The following is a 24,890-nucleotide window of genomic DNA, read 5'->3' on the forward strand; positions in this document are numbered from 1 at the left end:
GGTACTTTTTTTTTGTTTGTTTAGTTGTTTTGGTTTGGCCCCGCCCCCCCCCCCCCCGGAGGGCTATTGTATAAAAAACATTATTATTATTACATAACATGCTACATATATCCGGACTCAAAAGTACTTACCCATGCTACCACAAACTCATGACTCTTTACTGAAACGCGTACTCACAGTCCAACAGGTATCAGGGATGTTCAGATCTGTGTTGTCAGCTCATTAAAGAAAATGATAATGTCACGTTGCAGAAAACCAGACTTTAACCCCACTAAAGTTCAGTAACAGTCTTATCTTGGCATTCCATGCCTTGTCTCCCACATTCCCATCAGGGATTTCAAAATACTCATGGATTCATGGTGTTCATGGCTGGTAACAGCGTAGCTGATGCCAGGAAAGGCCAAAGACAACACATAAAAAATCACAAGCCCTATGTGAAGTAATTTGTGTAACCTTTCAAATACTATTTCATAATGACTTTTCTCCAAAACAAAGTTGATTTTTTCCGATCACATGTTCATGGCATTGTCTCCAGTAAGAATTAAATACAAAGAATGCATTTTTTGCACCATGGGACATGTTTTTAAAACAGATTTGCTAGATTTTGTTACACTCACACAGCTAGAAATCAGACACGGTAATATCTATGAGGAAAGAAATCAGTACTTTTTGTAAGGAGATAACACTTGGCACTTTCACTGTGATTCAGGAGGATTGTGTACAAGGAAGAAATTAGAAGAAATGAATAAACTGGCAAAAATTCATATTTCCTTGCTCAGTAAAATCTCCCCAGCAATTACCTGGTATACTCTGACCTACAGCTATTCCAGTATAGAGTACAGTTCATCCTCCTCCACGTCCACTGGGATATTTTTCACCCCTCATCTCCATTCTTGTTCTTGCTTTGCAATGTGTGGAGCAATCCAAAATATTTCATTTACAGCAGAGAAATAAGCAAAGGAGAGGGAAAAAGAAATACAAGAAACATGTCACTGTACAGAGAAGACCTAGGAGAACTGCTTTCCATCTAGCAAAGGGTGGGGGACAACTGCCATTTCTAGATCTCCTACCCTGGTACCTGCATAGGAAACCACCAAGTGGGGCTCCTGCCCATGAAGCGAGGCCACATTCACCGTTTAGCCAGGCAGCAAAGGAGTGGTTTCTCCTACCTCTGCAGATGCAAGAGCAACGTTGTGTGCATTGACAATCTCACTGTGCCACAGCACACCCAGCAAGCAGCAAGTCTTTGCCACCCACCTAACCCTCCACCTAACCCTGCATGCCTTCAAAGGATATTTTCTTCCCAAGAAAATAGTAAGAGGGAGGACAAGAATAATAACCATTTTTCAGGTCTGTAATAAATAAATAAATAAATAAATAAATAATGTCTTTACTTTTAATCTCTCAATGCTTTTCCAAAGAAACCTATTTATGGCAGGATCCCTGGATTCAGGCCAGGATGTAGGCACAACAATTCAGATGTAAGGAAATCTGAACTCTAAAATTTGACAGCTTTAGAAACTTTGGAAGAACAATTACAAACAGTCTGTATCACGGCTCCTTGAATTCTCACCAGATTCAGCTGTGGATGTAGTCAGCCACAGAAGGATTTAGTCACCTAGACTAGAGCCACAGATATAATTATCATCTAAACACTTGAAGTGCCCTTTCAGTCCAAAATGAGAGGGTTTTAGTGTACTCAGTTTAAATAAATTACTTTTTAAATTATGCTTTAAGATACAGAAGTTTCAAGCAGAGCTGCATTAAAAAAAAATAAAATAAAAAATAAAAAATGCTGAAAAACTAGCATATGCCCTACTATAGCATTTCTTGTTTTGATTTCCTATGAAGGAACCAAGTGCCACAGCCTCATTGGGTAATCATTGTGTATTTTGTAGCTATTAGTTTTCGATGAAATCTGCACAAATCTCCCCTTACTGAAATTTGGCATGACAGTGTATCATAATGTCGCAAGAAAATCTACAGTCTCAGATTTCTAAATGCAATCAGTCTGTTCCTTCAATATAAAAAGTCACATGAGCTAGTTCCAGATGGTGACATTTGTACAAGCAAAGTCATTAGAAATCAAGAACCTTAATGAAACATGCTGCAACTTGGATTTAGCTCAGTCTGTGCATGTGTATGAACATTAATATACATAATAAACATATTTAGCTTAGAATCAAAATAGATAAATCCCACAGTATTACTTTTTATAGTGCTTTTGTCCCTAACAAATCATCAGTATTTAGTCAAAGTTAAAAAAAAAAAAAAAAATCTTACTGGAAATAACAATGCATTTATAAAACTAGCAACCTTTCAGATAGCTATATTAGATTGGGTGTAATAATGTGATAACACGAGCAGAAGATACCTTCCAGCCTGAAGCTGGCTGGGATCCCTCCACTTCAGATCCACCTTAACTGAGTGTGCGTGTAACTTTATAGACATTCACTGAATAAACCCCACCAGCCATGAGTGGAAGGTCCCTGTACAGCTCCTATAGCCCCCGCCCAAAACTCCCATCCTGCCACGAAACTGCTGTATCCATAACCAGCGTCCCAGTACATACCACATTTAACAGCCTTTGGCATTTCTGTACTACGGCCCTGGTAGCAACTCAGCTGCAGAAATCTTTTTCTCCAAAGTCTGCTAGCATCTCTATGTTCACTGATGAAGAACAAGAAGTCTTTGGTCCCTGTTTGAGGAAGCAGTTTCAAACTTTCCATTCATCCACCTTTCTGGGGTTTTAAAAACTGGAAGCAATTTTTGGCAGTTTCCTTCTTTCCTACTTGGCTTCTTCTATAAGGAGAATCCAGCAAAGCAAAGCTTTGCTCCATCTGATGTTCTGCATGTTGATGCATGATATTTGTGGCATTTTGGAGTACATAAACCTCACTCAGTGTTCTGAGGCAAGAAAAGTTTTCCAGAAAGGGTAAGAGCTAGGACACATCAATTTATGTAATTTTATTTTCAAAATATTTCAGAACATATGTTACTGGATTTTACATACACCCTCTCCTGCTCTCAAAAGAAGGCTCTTAACACTTTTGAATTAAAAAATAAAAATTAAATAAAAAGAATAAAAAACTGCTTAAGGGCTTAAACACTTTAAGAAGAAAGTTATGTCACATTACAAATTGATTAAAACTTACACCAACTCAAAATACATTTTCAGCTGGCAAGCCACAAGTCAGAAAAAATAACTTCTGGGCAAAACTTCAGTGTTGCAGAAATAGGCAGGCATTTGTTACTTACGTCATCATTGTGACCAAGTCATGCAACAAAACTCTGGGTCAAGTAGAATAATAGAGGACAGTGACCAAACCAAAATGACACTTCAAGAGTTTTGAATATTTCTTCTTCTGTTTGGGAAAGTATACTGCAAAATAAAGCTTTAGAGACAATGACTCAGTTCAGATGTTGAAAACAGAAGTTCTGGCAGGATTTATAACACATGCTTTTGTAAATAGAAGTGTCTTTTTTCCCTTCTTTTTAGAAGAAAATCAGCTGTATGTGCAAGACTCAAAACTACAAGTCTTGTTCTAACACCATTAGCCCCTAAATGATGCTTTTTGATATTTAGATACTTAGGTAAATATAGAATGATAGTTAAACTTCACCCTTAGAGTTACTAACAAATGCCAGCTACTGACCAAGGAAATTTTTGACTACAAAGCAGTCAAAACACACAAGCATCACCTAACTGGATTCCTGCTTTCATCAATACTAAGTTAGTGTTGTGACCAAAAGTATTCTTATCCTTTCATCTTCCATCTATTTCCAAACCCACACCAAGCTCTTCCTCTCACACTAGGGAAAAAAAAAAAAAAAAAAAAAAAAAAAAAAAAAAACACTGATTTCAGTAGTGCCAGCTGCTTAGAACACCTTGAACTGGTCAAGAAACTTTGGCCTGATAAGAAAAGCATTTCTTTATATCAGTAAAGAAAAAAAATATGCAAAACACATAACAACATCCACAATATCATTACTGACTGTTTTGAACCATGTAAAATCTCCTTCTGATATCCTATGAAGCACTTAGTTAAATATCAGATTTAGCGATAAAAATCATGTAGTTAGTAGTTTCTACAAACTATCTTCTTCATAGTCAATTTCCATTCAAATACTGTGTGAACCTTCTTGTGCTCTAGACAAACAAAACTCATTGCCAAGCCCTTACCAGAACCAAAGCCCTTGTTGAAAACAACCATCCTTTCCAATGAAGGGAGAGGGGAAAAAAAAAAAAAAAAAAAAGAGAGAGAACTGATTCCGCTATTCCATTGTTTTTTTGTTTGCTTGACTGTAGTTTTGCTTTGTGTTTAAAACATCCTTAAAAACAAAAGGAGGACATAACTGTGTATTGCCTCAACAGCAGGAAAATTGTACCAGTAAGTACCTTTCTGTTGAAGTATAAGGCTAGAACTTGTAGAGTGCTGGGATATGAAAAAAATTGTGGAGTGCTTCTACAAAAGAAAATATCAGTACTTCTCTGTGAAACATCAGTGCCTTGCTATCCTTACATTAAGTATTTAAGCCATTACTTTTCTCCAGTTCACTCCTTTTCCATTCTTTTCAAATTAATTATTTGAAGATTTATGTGCACATCCCTTATTTTTTTCTAGACCATGTAATCATTTATTCCACCTTTTTTTCTATAAGCATGTTTTCTAGACCTTTAGATTGTAAAAGAATCTGGGGATAGGGGCTTCTCTACTGATGCAGATATCTACGATGCAATGTAGTCATCCAGGTTCCCTTTGTAGTCAATCGGAATAAAATGGCAATTCTAGCACATGATTCAGCTCAGCCTGACATTGATGTCTAAAACAGGTCAGATGAATAACACCCTGCAAGAATCTATTTCTCTGCATTGAAAGGAATAAAGGAATCCAATATGTTTACCTCAGAGGTGGGTGTCTTAATTTAGGTGAAATCCTGCCCTGACCTGGTTTCCTGTGCTGTTTCTACAGATTATTTTTGAGGCTCTCTCCTTGAAAATAATTGGACCATGTAAAAAACACAAATAATATTACATGAGGTTATACCTACAGCATAGGAGCCACTTGACCTCACAAATGTCTAATCCACTGGAAAATATATATATATATATATATATATATATATTCTTGGAAAGGTTTTCAATCAGACTCATTAGAAAGTTACCATGGAAACATTTTCTTCCATTGGTAGAGCACAGTTTGACAATAAGCTCTTGTGGGTGTGATCCTTCAGATTTAAATTTTGTAATGTTAGTAAATGAGGCCTCCTGTGAATTTCTCATGGACACCTTTATTCCCTTGCTGAACACCAAAAAAGGAGAAAAAAAAATATACGTTACTGTTCCACACAGAGATTAAATAGAGCTGTCTTCAAAAAATAAATACATAAATAAAAATAAAAGGTCATTGAGCTAAAGGAAATTGAAGGAACACAAGATAAGATGTTTAGACCCCAAAATAGGTAAGGTTTGTGCTTTCCTGCTCACCAAAGGTCTAGCTTTAAAAATGACAGGATCCATAAAAGTACCACAGAACAACAAACTGTCTCAGCCATATGTACCTGCCAATTCTGATCTTGGTCATAAAACTGTGATGTAGCAAATCAAATGATTCTCTAGTGTGGGGGAAATGCAATAGCTCCAAAGCACTTTATCAGCAGGTACTCAAAGTGGCAGTATTACAATGATATCCCTGCTCAGCCAAACAGATCTTTCTGTTACCTGGAAATGCAAGATGGATGCAGCCATTACTCTACAGCAGTACTAAGATACAAAAGCAGCTAATGCTTTGGGACCCCAAGTTCTACTTTTAAAGATCACTGAGATGCAAGTCCTTAAGTGCTCATGTCAGACCTAAAAGCAGAGCCTCAGCTCCCATATCATTAGGAGCATTCAAAATTGGTTTCCATTATGAAGACAGACTGGTAATTTTTCAGTAGCCATCAGAAACAGCATGCCTCTATGATTTTAGCACAATCAGGCTGTAAATAAGTTGTTCCTGAAGAATTAAGATAGCTAGAGCTTTTGTATCCATAGCAAACGTATTTGTAGTGACAAGAACATTCAAAGAGGGGGGAATCAAAAGCAAACCACAGTCCTTTGGCTTTTACTCCTCATTGCCCTGGATTGTTTTGAACTGCCTCATAATAAACTTCTGACTTGATACTGCCCAATAAGCACCACAAGACAGAACATAAGAGGTCAGCCAGTATTCAATGCATTTCCTTACACATACCTTCTCAGAACTGTCCAATATTACTGTTTCTAACATATATCTCAATGCCATGGTAGGTTTCAGGGCTGAAGAGGGGCTGGAGCACCACCTAAAAATACCTTTCTCCAGCTGGGATACTTCAGATGAGGTGGGCTATCTGTGTATTGCCATGATTTCTAACTGCTTTTGTGCTTTCCCAATCCCAGCTTTTCCCTGGCACAGGGGTACATAAAGGAGGGCCATGGTCTTTCTATTAGGTGAGAGAAGGCCCGTGCTTGAACATGAGCTAGTAATGTGTCTTTGCAGTGAAGAAAGTTAATGGCATCTTGGGCTGCGTTAGAAGAGGTGCAGATAGCGAGTCAAGAGAGGTGATCCTTCCCCTCTACTGGTGAGGCAACACCTTGAGAGCTGGGTTCAGTTCAGGGCTGCTTGGGGTACAAGAGACATGGACATACTGAAAAGGGTTTAATGTAGGGCCACCAAGATGATCAAGGGACTGGAGCATTTCTCCTGTGAGGAAAGGCTAAGAAACCTGGAACTTTTTAGCCTAGAGAAGAGAAGGCTCAGGTGGGATCTTACCAATGTGTATAAGTATCTGAAGGGAACAGAAAAAGTAGGAGCCAGGCTCTTGTCAGTGGTGCCCAGTGCCAGGACAAGAGGCAATGACCAGAAACCAAAACACGGAAGGCGCTGTCTGGACATCATGAAGCACTTCTTTAATGTGCAGGTGGCAGAGCAGAGGTACAGGTTGCCCAGAGAGGTTGTCTCCCTCTGTGGAGAACTTCAGAAGCCACCTGGACATGGTCCTAGGAAACCTGCCCTAGGTAACCTTGCTTGATCTTGGGGTTGGATCCGATGGCCTTCAGAGGTCCTTTACAAGCTCAGCTATTGTGTGGTTCTGTGTGCTTTCCACTTTTGGCACATCTGCAAGCTGCGCTGAACACAGCTGAGCCTCCTTTGGAGCTAGAAACACAAAAGGCTTTTGATCCTCCTTTACAATGCATCTTCTCCATACATTAGGTAGAACACAATTTTGGGATATATAACATCTTTGATTCCCATCCTATGTGTAAATTGCAAAATTTCACAGACTGAATTGCTCTCTGTGGTAATCCATAAAACCAAACACTTCAGCTTAGTCTGCTTACTAGCAAAGATGCAATGCAAAAAGGAAAATGGCTGACATAACTTTTATTTTTTCCATTCATTTAGCTATAAAAAATCAAAGTAAAAATTGAGTCACTGAAGTTCCAATGAATTCCCATCTTGTGTTCCAGTGAATACAATGGATAAAATGCTGAGCTATTATTCCTATTAAAGAGTGCTATTTTTAGTGCTAAAATGTGGCAGTCTTTAGCTTGGGCCACATATAAAGACTTTCAGTTATTGGGCAGCATGGCTAAGAGTTAACTATAGACCAGACCAACATTTCCAGCAGTATACTCTGCCTGCATTTTCTCTTAATAGGTCTATTCCTAAAACCAAATAGAAAAGAGGACACGTTGCCTCTGAATTTATTTAAGTTCACAGCAGAATAAGTAAGTGCACGGCTGGGAGAAATAGGCATTTCTGGTTGGTTGTATTTTTTTATTTTTGTAGTTGTTTCTCCTGAATAAATGAACTTGCAATTTTACGTGTTTTGCCTCTTTCCTTTTACAGCATCCCATTTTAAATTTTAATCTGCATGCATCCCTTGGACCATCATGCTATCCATTCAGGTTTCCATCAGATATCTTCCTCTGCACAGACAGGTCATACTCAGCAGAGAAAAGAAACATGCTGTGAGCTCTGGCTTACGTACCAGCTCCCAGGAGAGTTCATTTTAAAGGAACACCAAAACATGCAGTCCCTGGAAGCTTCATTCACAAAATATTTGGTTTTACAAGGCAACAATCCCATTGTTTTCAATAGGGACCAATTAAACACCATTTCCTTTGCCCTTCTATTTCAGTCTATGTTCCCTGGGGGATCTGGGTTTAGCCCTCTGGCTGTCAGGAGAACTCCTGAGGAAGTCCCTGTGACGCCTGCTCTCTTTCCCTCCCCAGCAAGACAGATATCTCAGCCATCAGCCAAGCCCAGAGGTGACCCAGAGCACACCTAAGTAGCACTCAGAGAAGCATGTGCTGCATAGCCTGCACTATGTTCTACCTTTCCCTCAGCAAAAAACTTGACTCTATTTATTAATGTGTAATTTGTCCCATTTGTCTTTCCTTACATATCACTTCTAATGTTTCCCCATGAAATCTTATAAGCTAAGGTGCCAAAACACCATAGCACAGAAGGCAACTAAATGTGGTTTGTAAGCAGTAACTTTTGAAATAATGGTCTCATCCTTCTGGAGCTTCCTCAGGTACCAGGTCCTCACTGCCTTATACCTTTGGTCATTTATACCTTTGTTAAATTTCTGTTCTGTTGCTATATTATTCCTTTACCTTGCCCTGCTTCCATACATTTACACAAATGCATACACAGTCTGGTGACAAGCAGCCTCTTCGCACTCAGCCCTTGTCAAAGACTCCCTGCTGCTTGGAGGGGAAAGAGAGAAACTGCACAAACCTTGCACAGTATACTTTCAAAACCTCTGTAAGAGAACCTTCAAGCTGAAGAGTGCAATGTCATGCTTTTCCCCCTAAATTCAATGTCAACACACGTCTCTGTGCAAATCCCAGCCTCAATCCAATTGAAATTAGCAGAACTTTTTGCATTTTTTTTCCAGTAAAATCCTTTCAGAATACTCTCTTTTCAATGAGGGAATAAAATCCTTTCACAATACTTAAGCACTGCATAACCTTAAACCCAGACTATGGAAAGCCTTTGTGCTTGTGAGCCTGTGCTTGAGAGAGCAAGCCAAGAGCAGGGCAGGATTTATTTCCTCTACCTCGTGAAATGAAGCCTGATCTTTTATTAGCAAAACCTAACACTGCACTGGCTCACCTGCCAGGTGGCACAGACAGGAAGGATTTCTCACAAACAGAGAACAACATGTGCAAAAAGATAATCCGTGTAAATAAACTTCTCATTAATAGGCGACATAGCAAGCCAACTGTACGGTAATGTTACACCGCTTCATAAGCCACTGGTGCAGGTATCAGGAGCACCATCATGTGTCACTTTCCTTTTCAGCTCATCTGCTTTCTACCAGCTTGCAGCAGAGGTGGGCCAGTGACATGATCCTATCCAATATAATTGTTTTGAGTAATTGAAATTCAGGGCAATAACCAACACTTCTGCTGCATGAAGAAACCAAGTGCTTCTTCAAATTTCCCTGTCACTGGCAGCCTGCTGGTGAGCACCTGCCGACAGCTGTTCTCAGGTTTGCTTTTGCAGCAACTGGTCTCCAGTCATGATGCAAAAGTGTTCACTCACACAGAGATGCTCAATGTTTCCAACGTTTTAAAATGAATACTCTTTTTATAATGCCCCCCCTTTTTCTTTTTTTTTTTTTTAATCTCCACTTAGAAGCAAGTATAGACAACCTTTTATGGATTCTGATGTGAAAAATGCCACCGGGAATATTTGCCAGTGTTGTTATTACTTCTTGTAAACTACCCACACCCACAGAAGAAAAAGTGACCAGCATAACATAACCTCTTTCCCCAAAGCTGTTTTCCCAATTAAAAAATATCTCTGCCTTAATAACCTATAAATTTAAAATTAATATATTTAAAAGATTCACTGAACTTCACATCCAGTTGCTGTCAACCTGTGATAAAAAGAAGAAAGATCCAAGGCCTGTATTAGGGCATTTATCACACTGTACTTGAATATATACCCTTGGTGAAGTCCCTGAGGGAAAACTGACACTGACCAATATGAAATGTTAGTCTTATTTTTAAAGTTATATATGGCTGTTCAGATAGAAACATTAGCCAAGGAAAAATACTTCTTACTTTGTTCTTCTGAAAACCACTAAATGAAACTCCTATAAGAAGGGGAAATGATTAATTTTTTCATTAGTAATACTGTTAAGTAGCTTCATTCCTGATTCTGGATGAAAAGTCCCTTGGCTCTTTTTAAACACAGTGCTACTTCAGCAGTTCCAAGGGTGATCAGGCCACAATGAATGACAGGTCTGCGCAACAGACAGATGCTCTGTTTTATAGCAAAAAAAAAATAAAAATAAATAAAAAAAAAGTGGGGGGGGGGGAAGTTGCTTGTCTGCTCTTCAGGACAAACCAGCTGTGGTTTCTGTGGTGCAGGCCATAGAAGTGCTCAACAGAATGTTTACATACCTTCAAGAAGATATATGACAACCATATAAAACCTCCTGCCTCAATACACATGATGCTGTGGAGCAGGGCTTAAACCCATGCTCCTTAAGAAGTCTTACAGCAGAGGAAAGAATTTTACTATATTTCACTCTATTTCGGAGATGACTGCTCTCCTATTTTCTCAAAAGTATCCCAGGAACTGAAAGCATCTGCCCCTGTTACTGAAAGGCAGCAGAGTATTCACAACATCTGCAAAAACACTACTTAAAAGCATCAAATGTAGCACTTAAGAACTGTATGACTGAGTTCCTAAAGCAACTTTTAAAATATAAAAGATACTTCACCATTATGAAGAAGACTTGTTTGGGCAGATCTTGCAGTAGTAAGGAATCTCATTTATTGTAATGGGACTAATCACGTAGAAATGCATTACTGAGCTCAAAATACCTGTTACTGCCTTTGTTGATTTTCTTTGGTTCTGCCATGCATAGCTACAGAATCTTCTCACATGCTGTCTTTTGAAAAATATTTAGCTGTACCATTTTTATTTTTTAATCCAAGGTCTTCCACTGGGGAATTCCAACTGCATGTTTTGTGAGGTAAGTGGCATATAGTGTCCATGTCTCATCCTGCCTGCTTTAACCTGACATATCCATCAGCATCTACCAGCTTCTGCAACTACAATTAAAATTCATTTTCTTTAAGCTGTTATGTTCATCCATGTCTCAAAATTTCAGTGATCAAATACACAATTCAAATGGCATGAATTGCATTAGCAAAAGACTGGAGAAGAGAGAATAATACCACATATTGCCAACTAAATCACTGAATTCCAAGTGGGAGCAAAATTATCAAATTAGACACTTCTCTTGTAAGTATTGTGGCACATTGCCCTCCAACTACGATGAAATGTAAAGCAAATACACCTTTCATTTGCAGAGCATTACTGCTATGTGAAACATTTTTGAACACTAAATAACTCAGGCCTAATTTTAAATTTTCCTTTCTCTTACAAAACCATCGCTAATAGTATTAGGTATTTGGACTGAATACACAATATAGACTAAATTTTTAATCTTATCTTTAACTATCCCTGTTCCTCACTGGTATTTTTCTTTAAAAAGTCTTGGAATTATTACTGGTTTGTTCTTCATCAGCCATACTAAAAGATACCTCAGTTTCCCAACTCTAATTCTTGCTGTAGTTTGCAGTGGTTTAATAATTATGCCATGATATGTACAAATACAGAGCTTACATAGACTTAAAAGCTACGCAGAAGAAAGAATGTTCAAAATGTTACAGAAACTATTTCTGTTACTTTACGAGATATTTGATGGTAATGATGAGCAAAATTTTAAAAAATTTTGTTCTTTGTTTCTTTTTGAATGCTCAAGATTACCAAATGTGACTTACAGTAGAGACAAATGTCTTATCCATTTGAATGTTGCTCAGTGACTTCAACAATCAGCTTATTGCAAACAAAAGCAAATATTTTGTAGTGCTGACAAATATTATATGTGTCATCTGCATAGACAGTTTACTGCATGCAATGATAAATCTACTAAATACATCAAACCAATCTTTAAATCAAAAAGGAAGATTGTGGATGAAATTAAAAATAATCCGCTAGCCTAAAATACATTGGAGCATGTACAGATTTTGCCTGCTGCATCATTCTGGAGTAGTAAGCTTGGCTAGAAGCCTATTTCATAAACACAAGTCTTGTGAAAATAAGGGAGCAAATGTCCTAAATTCCCAATGCATTTTTTGACTTGCATCATTTGAGTTTAGGAGTTCAAGATCCATAAGGTACAGTATCATTTTCTCTAGAAATGGAAATCAATCTTAGCACTGCCATTGAGAGAGAATTTGGCACCCAAAGCATGTCCTGTGTTCCCTTCTACTTTCCTGCAGCTTCCTTTGCAAGAGTCTCCATCCCCTCATCTTGATTAACAGCAGTGCCAGCAAAGAGCAGGGCTCAGGCATACAAGTGTCAAAAGCTGAGGAGGAGGAGGACTATGGAGACTGGGAAAAAATGTGCAACTCCAAGCCTAAAATCCTATGCCGTCTTGGCTAACACTTATTTCACACACAGAGAAACACCCTTCTCTTCCCAGTTAAGAAAGTTTATTTGTAACAGCACCCATGCATTAGAGGAAAATTTGCAAAAGTGCTTTTTTTTTTCTAAAAAAAAAAAAAAAAAAAAAAAAAGAATTCCTTTGCCTCTTGGCTTTGGTACCTAAAGGTACTGGTATTTTAACTAGGCTTATCCAAAGCATCTGAACATATTAGTGCTTAATGAACATTGAAATAAATCAAAGCTAAAAACTTCCCAAAAGGACACAAAACTTGCTTGCTACAAACAACATGAGAGAGAGCAAATGCTAGTGACTGAACACAACACGTAAACACACAATCAGATGGGAATGTATCCCAGAGGTTTCATTTAAGTATCAGTGCAGAGCTGAAGAAAAATAATAATGCACATAGTGTTAGTGTAAATGACAGCTAATAAAACAGAAGGCTCAAATAATTGTTGCTGCTTCAGAGGGCAAGTAGGCAAACACAATCAGAGAGTAAATGACAAGTCATCGTGCAGAATTTCACTTCAAAAATCCCACTTCACTTAAATGGCACAATGAATTCTAATTAATAGGAAGCATTAGACTGGAACATAAGGCAGCAAACATCGCTAAAGAATAAACATATTCTCTCATGAAAGAAAATTTGCTCTGTTCATGTTGTCAGGCTGACAGAAGCATCTTCCAGGAGCAAGTGGATGCAAATTATCAGCAGTGCTGTAATTATCATTCTCAGTACTTACACTTTCCCTGCCTCAAGAACAATTAAGCCTTAAGCATTAGCCAGGGGGACAGGAATAATGTCATGAAGCCACCTAGCAACTGTAATAACAACAACCTGTTGATACTTGGGGAATGGAGGGAAGCTGGGGAGTGTTAGGAGACTTGTCTGATTGCTGGGCTATAGGATTATTTACAGGAGCTAAAACCTTGCAGCCATACTCAAGTCCTAGCTTTAGCTTGTCCAAGTGTAGCTCATGCACAAGGCTTAACAACAGCTGGGATCCCCTGGCCTCCCCAGGCTGCTGTGACAACTCCCAGGTGGGATTTTAAATGGCAGTGTTTTATAAGGGTTCCTCCAGCTGTTTGTTCTGCATCTCCTAGAAATTGCTCCTACCACCAAAGCAGCCAAGAGGAATGATTTCAACTTTATGGCCAGATGAAGGCAGGTTACCAGCAACCAGTACCTGCTCGCTGCAGCTGCTGTCAAATATAACCACAGAGGAGCTCCTACACACCCTGTTCAACCAGGTTGTGGGATGAACACCTTTAAGGCACACCATATTCCTGCACCAACTCACAACGGCATTTTGTGTCTTTGCACTGGGACACAGGACATCTCCATGTAATCATTTCTATATCTAACAGGGAGAAAAGGTGAAACAAGTAACTTGATATACACCTATCATAACAAAAAACTCACAACATGAAAAAATCTAATATTTTTTTGTGTAGGAAATATGTACCTAAATGTCATTAAACACTTTCAGCTCAAACCTACCCTGAATTATGCCTGTGAAAATCATCATTCACTCACTTGAAGTGAGGCGAGATGTTCATTATCGGTTGATCTATATACTCTGCATAATTTATGAAGAGTAGACAATCAGCTAAAAGCTAAGGTTAGAAGTAGCCATTAGAACTTAGGTGTTTCCTGCTGGAATTCTATTTAAGTGTTCAAGTTACCAGGAAAAATATTAAAAATTTAAAAAAAAAAAAAAAACTAAATACAAAGGAACTTTCAAAAGAGGCATAAGATGCCATGGTCTGGATTTCCTAGAAATACCCATTGATTATAGTAACAGTAGAGTTAGCCCACAGCTGTGACGCTGAAAAATCCCACTGCTTTTATTATTTGAACAGCTGTGAAATAAGTTTCTGTAAATTAACCCTGAAAAGTAATGTATATTCCCAGGAGCTGTGGTAGAAGATACCATGGTCCCTCATGCTGTGTAACAGTTAAACACACATTCAACACTTTTATACTGCATGCCATATATACAGTACACAGACTATAAAAAATATAGATCCCCTTCCTTATGATTCAGATTGAAATTAGATCTCATTATTAAGTTCTATTTTAATATTCCAGATTTTGGCAAGGAATAAAGTCACGCAGCTTTGCCAGAGATGTCTTAGATTTGCTCATACGGCAGTTTTAAGAAAAAAAAAAAAATACAGACTACAGGCCAAATTATGTTTTAAATTATCAGGATTGCATAAGAGTCAGTGCATAATTTGGCCTGCAAGATTTGTAATTCTGAATTATGATAATGTTCAAGGTGGAAAGAACATAGATTGTCTTTAAATCAAGGGCTGGCAAGTTAGGAAGAAAGACCATCTCTCTCCTGTAGACCAATCTAATGTGGTATTGTGCCACCAAATAAGGGCAAATAAGGAAGTCTGAGCCCCCAAAGATCCCATTTTCAGAGTACATTTCAAGGGAAATAGTGATTATTAGCAGTATACATGTCCGGTAATGATCACAGCTTCAGGAATAGAGGAGGAAATCAATATAAATTAAGTGGGTTTAGCATTCTGCTGTTCACATTGTGTTCAGCAGCATATAAAACATCCTACCCTGCAAAATATCAGCTTGAATGGGAGATTAAGATGATGCTTTGTGTTTTGCAGTATAGATGATGTTAGCATCCATAAAATCCATAGAAATCTTTCTCCACATATTTTTACTCACTTCCTAGGGTGTGAATTCTGCCCATTGCAATTCTGCCCATTTGGTGTTTGACAAAAATACCCATTGCTCTCACATAATCTTGGAGCACACTTTTCTCACTGCACAGCAGAGTCCTCAGATGGCAGCTATCTGAGAGCAAGGCCACTTGTTTGCCCACAGAATTATCCTGCAACTTCAGAACAATTTCATGTGCTCAGCAAACAGCAGAATCATGGCCTCGATGAAATTCTCCTTAAGAAAAGCTAGACAGAGAAAAGATATCTGCTTAGTAGGTGTAGGTCAATTATCGTTGTCTATAGGGATCACACACAGACAATAAATAAATAAATAAATAAATAGATAAATAAATAAAATGTTAGTTTGAGTCTGTCTCCAAAATTCCTGGAAGTTTTCTTCATATACTGATCTGCCTGCTGGGAATAGAGCAAAACAAGCTTAGTTTTCAGTGGTCAAGATTCAAAATAAATTCACACTGGTATTTTGAAGTGCAGAATAAAGAAGGAAAGGGTAATGTGTAAAAGAGGAAAACAGTGGTACCATTCTGGGGGACGAGATCCATTACCACAGTTCAAGACTATGAGACCCAAAACTGGAAAGAAAAAAAAGATTCTATAAAAAGCAATCAGCATGTCACTTGGAGGAACTGCAAGGACTTCAGTTACCCACATATGCAAGGAAAAAACTGCTACAGTTTGATTTTGGAAAGCTTTCACTTCTAATAAGTATTCATTGTCAATACTAAGAGAGAAAGGACTGACAACCCAGATCCAAACTGCTTTCCTTATTCTCACCCCAGATGAGTATAAGCTGGTTATTTAAATACTAACTTCAGAAGAGGTACTTGGAGTAAAAACTGAATTAAGTGGTAATGGCTGAGCAAGTTGCTTACGCAGCCCCTTTTCTGAACAGCACACCATTTGACAGGTCTCATCGCCCTGCATCACTCTGAAAAGGGGGCCAAATAAGGCACTACATCAACAGAAATAAGAGGCAGCATCATGCAGCAGCAAGAGACTAAGCACCACACGCTGCCATTTAATGGAGAAAGATGATTCCTGCAGTCTTCCTGAGGAAAATTTTCAGGGGGTTGATTGCAGCTGCTATGACAACAAGGGGGAGGATGCGATGTCACACCGCTACCTGAGTGACTGCCCTCGCATCATCCCAGTGCACGGCTCGACTCACCAGCTGGGAAGCCAGTGGAGACCTCATTAAGTGCATCTGTTCAGTAATTACTAAAACTTTCCCCTCACCACACTTCCAACTTTGCACACAGCTACTGATGTAATCACTAGGGTTAACCTCCCTGGCCTGAATATTTTGAACATGAAGCTATTGTAAAACTGGGAATCAAGTTTCAGAAAGATCACTAGATACAACCTCTGTCACTGGGCAGGGAGAATTTGGGAGGAAAAAATATCATCAAAATCTTGACAGAGTCTTGGAAGCAATCTGTGGTAATCCTGCCTGATTTACCCTCCTTTGTGCATACATCAGCCTCTTCTCTAACCTACAGCAGCACACATTTCTACTAGCAAAAACTGTCCAGAGACACATCCTTTGCTCATTTAAGTCACTGAAACTCTCCCAGCTGTAGTGGAGTGATGCAAATTTGGTGCTGGCCAGGATCCTGCCTTTGGACTTGATTTGCACTTGTACAAATAAGTGCAGGATGCATCCAGGAGCTTTCTGCTTTGTTACTCATGCATTTGGAGAAATGACCTTGCATTTACACTACAACAGGAGAATGTGGCAGTTAGCACAGCACAAGGGTTTAAAATAGAAGATTTAAAGCAGAGATGAAAATCCTAAAAAGGCTATTAGGTCTGAGAGTTCCTAGACTCCGGTCCTCACACCAGCAGTACAAGGAAGATGCAGACCTCTGGCTTTCAACACAGGAGGGGGAGCTGGCTGGGGCTGCAAGTGAGGGAAGGCTTCTCCCCATCAAAGCCTGCCTGCTCAGAAAAAGGCCTGGCTGGCTGCCTAAAACTGTGCTCCAAAGGCACAGAGGAATTTATGCCTGCTTATTTGTTTTCAGTTTCAGTTGTTCTAGAGTCTGAAATTTGTAATTAATCTCACTGCATCAGTCCAGAAGGCACTGGGAGCAGAACAAGTTGGCCAAAGACCAGAGAGAAAATAAAAGCGGGAACAATGACATTTTACACCATGGTAGGATGGGGTCCTTCCTGGTACGGAACGACCATCATTTGTTGTCTGGAGAACTGACTGCACTTCTTTCCCTCACAAGGTAGGAGTGGGGGGATAAATGGCACAGCAGGTATGGGATCTGAAGCAAAAGAAATGGCAGTCTTCATTTCCAGCCACGTACTTCCATCTTTTGCCCTTTTTGCACCTTGCACTGGGGTCCCAGTGGCCCACAAGCCTAGTTTTCATAGCTATTTCCCACTAGTGCATCTTATTCCCAACAGACTGTCTGGCTCAGGCATTTGGTGATGTTAGTCCTGAATGTAGCTCCAGAAGTGACGGACTGAGCAGCAAGACCCAGACATACACAATTCACCAACCTCCAAAAACATCATGTGAATGATTTTTCAAGAAGCAGGAATCCTTCTTGACAGTGATGTTAATGACTTATCCATCAACCTCTCTCTGCCTCATCCAGGGCTCTGGAGGTTATTTTGCTCTATGTGGAACTCAGCTACGGGTAACAGCAATGCCCATTCACTCATGTCAAAACTTACTGCCAAGTTCTTACCATTCACAGCTTCTGAGACAAATAAAATCAAGAGGAGGAAAGAAAATAGTACTTTTGATATGACCCTGCCACAGTGACCTGCAATCTGAGTCTGATCCAGTGTGTGCTGCCTCTGAACCTGGAGAGTAGCCCTGCACAGTGGCCTCTCCCTCAAAGCAGCTCAGAGGGGAGAGGTCAGCCTCAGGCACTCGCTGTGTTTTGGGAACCAAGACACACACAGCAGAGCACATCTGTGAGCAGCAACTAGGAGTGGTAAGGCAGCTCATCCACAGAAGCAAATGGGCTGAGCTCCATGAAAAGACTGCCAAGCTTTTTGCCATGCAAGAACCAATACTGCAGTCTTTTCAGAGATCACTTACTTAGCTCACAGCAGTCCACCCTGAAACACTGATGATACAGTGCCATGTCAAGTCCCTGTAGAGGCCACGAAAATCACCATCTCCACCCATTTATAAAAGGAACAAGAGGAATTCCTGTTGCCCATTGCTGTGCTCAGAGGAATGCTCCACACAAGGGACCAGCTGGGTGTCCTACAAACACGCATGCCAGCAATGCAGTGTCCCTTCAGGTGAATATTCAAGGTAGAGTAGATGAAAAACACTGTGGTTTGAAACTAAAACACAGCTTTGTAACGAAAAAAGCAGGAAAAAATCTGCTTTAGCTTTATTTCACAATCTATTTGCTTGCAGCTTTCTTTAGGTAAATTTTAGAGAAGTAGGAGAAAGGGGTGTTATTTTCCTTACTAGTTTATTATAACAGCATCAGACTTTGCTAAATCATATCTAACAATGCCATGTTCTATTGCAAGCTTCACTTTTTTTTTAATATTAATAAAATTGGATTTCTCAGTTCCTAGATACCAGATGAAAAAATGCTCCACAGTTTACACAGTATTGTTACTGCTTATCAGCTTTTATTGAGAAGGTATTCTCAGAGTATGGTCAGGAAAGAGAAAGGGAGGGGAAAAAGCAAAGTTTGGGATTTGTGGTTTTGTTTTTAAATATTTCAGTTGTGATGTTATAACAAAGACAATTATATATAGTTTGGGTACAAAGACAAAGAACAGCTAAAATCCCCAACAGGAGTGGTTGTTATGCATTCCCTTTTCACTTCTTTGCCAGGGACTTTTTTTTGCACAGGCAGAGATACCTTTGCTCCCTCCCCAGGAGTGGACTGACCCCACAGCCATTTCTCCCAGACCTCCTTTGAAGAAACACTATGAGTGACACACACAGAATCAGTAACAGATCTGTCAACATCTTGCAATTACAGCATATTTTCATTCAAACTGACTTTTTTATAAAAATAAATTAAGGGCAGAAATAAAGTAAATTTCCATAATAACACACTGTATGTGCCTATGTATGGGCTGGGGGAGTCTTCTGCTAAAACCTGCCTCTTCTGTGGCTTGCAAAGTTGCTGTTGCCCTCAGAAGAATAACCAACTCCAATAAAGCTGAAAATTGATAAACAAAAACAACGCTGTTAACTATATTAGGAGTTGCTAAATACACACCTCTCTGGGCAAAATGCAGTATACAAAGAGTGAAACTTCTCTTATTTCCCTGGTTTCTTTCTACAATCTTTATTTTTTATTTTATTTTTTTTTAAGTACTTTCTATTCAAGTTAATGTGAACACGGAGATCTTAACATACAATCTTTCAAGAGAAAATAACTTTAAAAATTAAGCAGGTGACACAGAGCTGAAGGTATTATTTTCTTATTCTAAGAATGCTGAGCTCAGTATCTACTTTACTTCCAATCTTTCCCATCCCCAACTCATACCAAGACAATACGCACACCCTCTCAAGCAACATTTGCTTTGACCACACCTGATTCCTGATATGAACTTGAGGAACCCACAAAGAACCCTACTTCAGGGTGTTCTTCACAGGTTGTATACAGTGATAGCCTTACAAGTGATATTGAAATATGTTTCAAACCATGAAGTGCAACCTAAGAAACTAGAAACATTAAGAAAACCATATTTTTTAAAAAAATATTTCAAAGTAGGTGCTGAAAATGCCACTAAGCAGGACTCAAATCTTTAGCAGTAATTGGAGGAAGAACTTTTGCACATGAAATGGAGACAGGGTCCTCCTAAAGAAACTTTCCTGCAAGGTTTAGAAACAGTTGCTGTGAGCTAAACTAAGTGTTTCAGTTCCACATCCCTCCTCCAATAATACTTGAGTTACAGCAGAACTCCCCATCACTTCAATTCATTCTAACCTATAAAATAAATTTATTAGATAAATTTGGACAGGACACTTAAAACAGTGTTGCCAGGTGCTTCTGGATATGAAAAGCAGAGAGTGGGAGCTTTAATGAAGTTAGCTCTTAGTCATAGGAAGGTGATAAATGCAGAAAGAAAATATCCTCTTGCTAATGTTTGTGTTTACCATTTTCCCAGGTTTAAACGCAGTGGATGTTTCTCTGTCTTGCACCTTTAGAGAGATAATTACAGCAGCAAAGTCAATAAGTAACACTGGTGTTCTGATTTAGTAGTATTTCATTTACACAGGAGTGATGAAACAAAGTGCAGGACAAAAAAAAATAAAAAAATAAAAAATAAAAAAATAAAAAACCAGGCATGAGTTCCTCTTAATTTCTCTTCTGTTAAACTCAGCTGTCATTCTGAGTTTATTAAAATATTTTTTTTTTAATTTTTTATTTTACTTTTAGCGCAGGAAAATTTAGCCAAAGTTAAAGAGCTCAAACACAATAACTTATATAATTAGGCTCTGAAACAGACTCTGAAATCTGCTGACAGAACCCAAGGAAAATAAGGATACTGAAGCCTTGATTAGAGACGTATTAAACTTTCTAGAGCAAATGAAATTGCCTGCTTCATCACAAACAGTCTCACTAAATGGTGTGCTCTGTAGCTCTGGACCCAGTAAAGGGCTCCCCGTAGCTCCACTACAGTCCCTTTACATCATGCTTCCAGTGCCAAAAGGCCATAAGCACTACCTCCAAAACCACACAAGAAATTCTCAGTGCGTGCAGAGCAGCACACCTCAGCCGTCCTCATGGGCTCTGCCAAAACAGCAGTTAGCATCTGGAGGAGAGTGATTTGCAATCAGCTTTCTTTCTTTCTGTACAGAGTGATGAGGTATTGGCATACTTTTGCCTTTTAACATTGGAGGCCAGATACTTCCACAGAGATCTGTGGAGGACTTGGGAAGTGCTGAGCTCCCACAGCTCTGACATCCATCCACCAGCACTTTAAATCAGTGAGGGAAAAATTAGAGCTGCCTAGAAGCTACTTTAAGTTGCACTGCTGTGTGAATGGATGCTGACCATCTCCAGAGGCAGAAAGTCATAACTGCAGGCAATCAGCCAGGAGCACCAGCCTTCTTCCATTTCCTGGCACCCTCACATTTGATTTCAGGCCTGGGTCTTTCACAAAGATTTTCACTAACTTTAATTGTAAATGATCATTTTTCAGAACACTGTGATCCTTTCTTAGCAATTAGAATAGGGGTGAATCAGTGCTGCTTTTGCATGCAAGTGGAAACACATTTATCTCAATCTGATATTACCCTGTTCCTCAAGAGTTTTGGTCTTTTCTCCCAGCTGACATACTTCAATAGCAGATGCAGCAGCTCAACACTCTCCAAAACCTTCTTGCAGTACCTGAAACTGGCTATTTACACAAAAGCCTTATTTGATCCCAGAAAGTATATACCCATCTCCAACACTGTAATGCTATTGTCAAATCTTTTGGATACATTCATTTTCTTTAACATAGAGATTAACTAACACATGAACCACTCAGATCTGTCCACCACGCTGTTCTGGCAATACTAGATAACATGTTTACAGTGTTTTCATGGTTATGTGAGTCAATTCAATGCACATCTACCCAGATATAAAAATAAGTGTTATATAACACATAGTTCACAATTAATACGTTGGTTGTGTGCATCAAATAGAAGAAAACAGCACATGGACTACTATGTAAAAACTGTCCTAAGAAGCAAAAGAAACTGCAATTGCCTGAATCATTTGGTTCAAAATTTGGTCTAGTTGTTTTGTGAGCACAAGTAGCAATAAAGACAGCAGAGTAACAAATACAGCAATCCTGCTTGTTTGTTCACGAACTAACAAAATAATTAGGCAGTCATAAATGCACAGCATCTTCAGATAATGTTTTCTACTGGCTAGGCTCAGAAAGGAAATGTTTATCCTCCAGAATGACACAAACTGAAGAAATATCTCTATTAATAATGATAATGAGAGATGGAGAGATTAAGGAGAGGGAGTTCAAAAGTCAGCATCCTGCAACTTAACCTGTGGAGGACTATCACCTTCCCAGAGAAACAAACTCAAAGTAGTATTTACCTGGCAGTTTCACCTTTAAAATGCTAAATGCACATTAACAGATCACTACACAAATACATTTTAGTGAAGCATACATTTCTGTCTCCATTTTTTTCTGTTAGTTTGGTGGTTGCAAAAATAAGTTTTCTGTGAAGCAGAGGATTAGATAAAACAGGTGCCACCTCCCACACCAACAAAAAGCTTGCATTCATTATTATTAGATGAAACAGTGACCCATTTATACTAGTACAAATCAGAAAAGACTTCCCAGATTTCACAACTGCAAGGAAGTAAGACCTATGCCACCTAAAAGGTATTGAGGAGGATTTGTTCCACATAAGTTATCCATATATACTAGATTGAATTTCATTTGAAGATTAAAATGCTATAAAAGTGTGTTTTAGGAAGTACTGTGTTTTATACAGCATAGCCTTGTGAGATGGGCAGTTTCAGCAGGGTAGCCTGCTTAGGAAATCCTCCAATTTTAACTTCTGCACAGCAAGACTCCTGGAAAAAACACAGACACTTGTTGCTTTGAGAAGCCTCACTTTTCCCCAAGACAGTGAACATAATAAATTGCACTCTTCAGCTACAAGAGAAACAAACAGTCCTAAAATTCGTAATCTCTCCTCACATCTTTCTCTCCCTCAGCAATTTGCTTCTTGTATTGGAGAGAGGCAACAAAAATGATTACGTATATTTTTATACAACCTAAGAAATGACAAAAGGTTCCAGAATTTGGAAACACTTGCTAAGACAACACAGAAATATTGGAAACAAAACCAGGGCTCCCAAGGGTTGTGTTACTGGGCTCATCGGAAGGAAACACAGCTAGCAGGTTGGAAATGCGCAGCCCTGAAACAGCGGCTTTCCTGAGATAAGGTTCCAAAACAAGAAGTTCTGCAAATGGCTCAGTGAACTTCTGCCAAAACCCAGGGAGAGGATTTACAGTGGCTGTGTTTCACAGACAAGTTTCTTAGACAGAATTAAATACAGAAGGCATAATGGAAAAAAAAAAAAGTGGCAGAGCATCTATATATTTTAAAGGTGTGCAGGGAGAAAAAGCAACTGTGAGCTGTCTTTTACCCGAAGCTGCAGAAAGAAAGGAAAGAAGCAAAAAAGAAAATGAAGGAAAGAAGGGGATTTAAATCCAGCTCACCAATAGTAAAGCTATAGCCATCGATGCTGAAAGTAGCACTCCGGCATTTTTTAAATCCTTCCTTTCTGCTGCTTGGCTCTGTCATGATCCTGCCAGCTTGTCCTTTCAGCAGCAGCCGCTCTCTTCCCCCTGGAAGCAGCGTGCTCGAGCTCGCTCCGAGTTGCCCTTGAATATCTGTGCCAGCACGCACACCCAACTTCACACATCTCCCAGCGCGGGGAGCCCAATCCGAGAGGCATGCACCCAGCCGCTTTCTCCTCCCCCAGACGCTCTCACTGACATCTCACCGACATGCCTGCCCACGGTTTAACCACCGGTTAGAGGCTCCGGTACCCAAAACCGGCAATCAATTAGTCAGAAACTACCGAGTCAATAAGCCAGCTGTATCTGTCAAATCTCTGCGTAGGAGTTCCGTGTAAAAAATAATAATAATAATAATAAACTGCAAAAAAAAAAAAAAAAAAAAAAAAAAGATGAAGGGTTAGATTTTTGCTATGATTTACCCACTGATATGCTTCGTATTCCCTGCCTTGCTTCAGTCCCTGCTTCTGTGACTCCCCTAGCTCAGGGGGACTTCTGGCTTGCAGCAAATTGTGCTCAGATTTCAGCCCTTCAGATAGAAGTGATGTGTTTTAATCATTCAGGATATAATGAATCAACCCAAGATTAGAGTATACCATCAATCATGATCTTCTTATACTAACAGCGAGTCTCTTGAAACACAACAAGCAACAGAGTACAAAAGATTATCAGTAAAAATGTAAGTGACTGTGGGAAAACAGCAAAAGTAATTTAGCAGTAATGATGATAAACTGAGTAAAATGTACATGCACACACAAAGAGAAATCTTCCAAGCTCTTCCTCCTCCTCCTGCTGGTTCATCACATGGTTTATAAACCTCTCTGCATTTTTTTATTTTTTTAAGTTAAAAGCTATGTTCAGAAAACTGCAGCACATCACTAAGAAAGGAAGGCAGGTCATCCCCTTCCTACAAACAGACAAAACTAAGGGTTAAGGCTGATGAGGTTTTCCCTTACAGCAAGCCAAGTTTTTATAAATAGGTATCTGAGAAAGCACTGTCAATGTCTTAATGATTCCAGTTCACGTAAATCTGTGCAGGAGCCCCCCCACCACACACACATACACCTTTAGTGTGTGCTGGTATAGAAAAAGGACTACTGAAGTGCTCCCATTTTTCAGGTTCCAAAGAACAGAAGTAAATTGCAGGCAAATTCATCAGGTTTTGCACTGCTCATTGTTGAAATGACATGGAATCACTACTTTTCAGGAAGACTGCCATCAAAATTATAGCAGAGAGAGTTTGCTAAAAGCTTGCCCAAGGCACACCAAAAGGTTTACAAAATATCAGCAAGCCTGGTCTGTGTTTAAGGTATAAACCTCAGCCCTACCTTTAGTTTGATAAAAGCTTAAGTTAGATAGAAATATTGCACTCTAAATCCTCTCTCTTCAAAGGGTGGATGAGAGTCACT

General features: G+C 39.2%; 1 protein-coding gene across 1 annotated transcript in view; it reads right to left on the minus strand.

Moving 5' to 3' along the window:
- Positions 1-23,603, minus strand: part of PDE1C (phosphodiesterase 1C) — a 306,050-nt gene extending 282,447 nt beyond the window's left edge. The window contains exon 1 of the mRNA XM_035316719.1: positions 23,401-23,603. Coding sequence (XP_035172610.1) covers positions 23,401-23,485 — 85 coding nt within the window. The 5' untranslated portion in view covers positions 23,486-23,603. The remainder of the gene's footprint in view (positions 1-23,400) is intronic.
- Between the last annotated feature and the right edge of the window lie 1,287 nt (positions 23,604-24,890).

The sequence above is a fragment of the Oxyura jamaicensis genome, chromosome 2 (assembly GCF_011077185.1).
Source record: "Oxyura jamaicensis isolate SHBP4307 breed ruddy duck chromosome 2, BPBGC_Ojam_1.0, whole genome shotgun sequence".
In the NCBI taxonomy this organism is placed as follows: Eukaryota; Metazoa; Chordata; class Aves; order Anseriformes; family Anatidae; genus Oxyura; species Oxyura jamaicensis.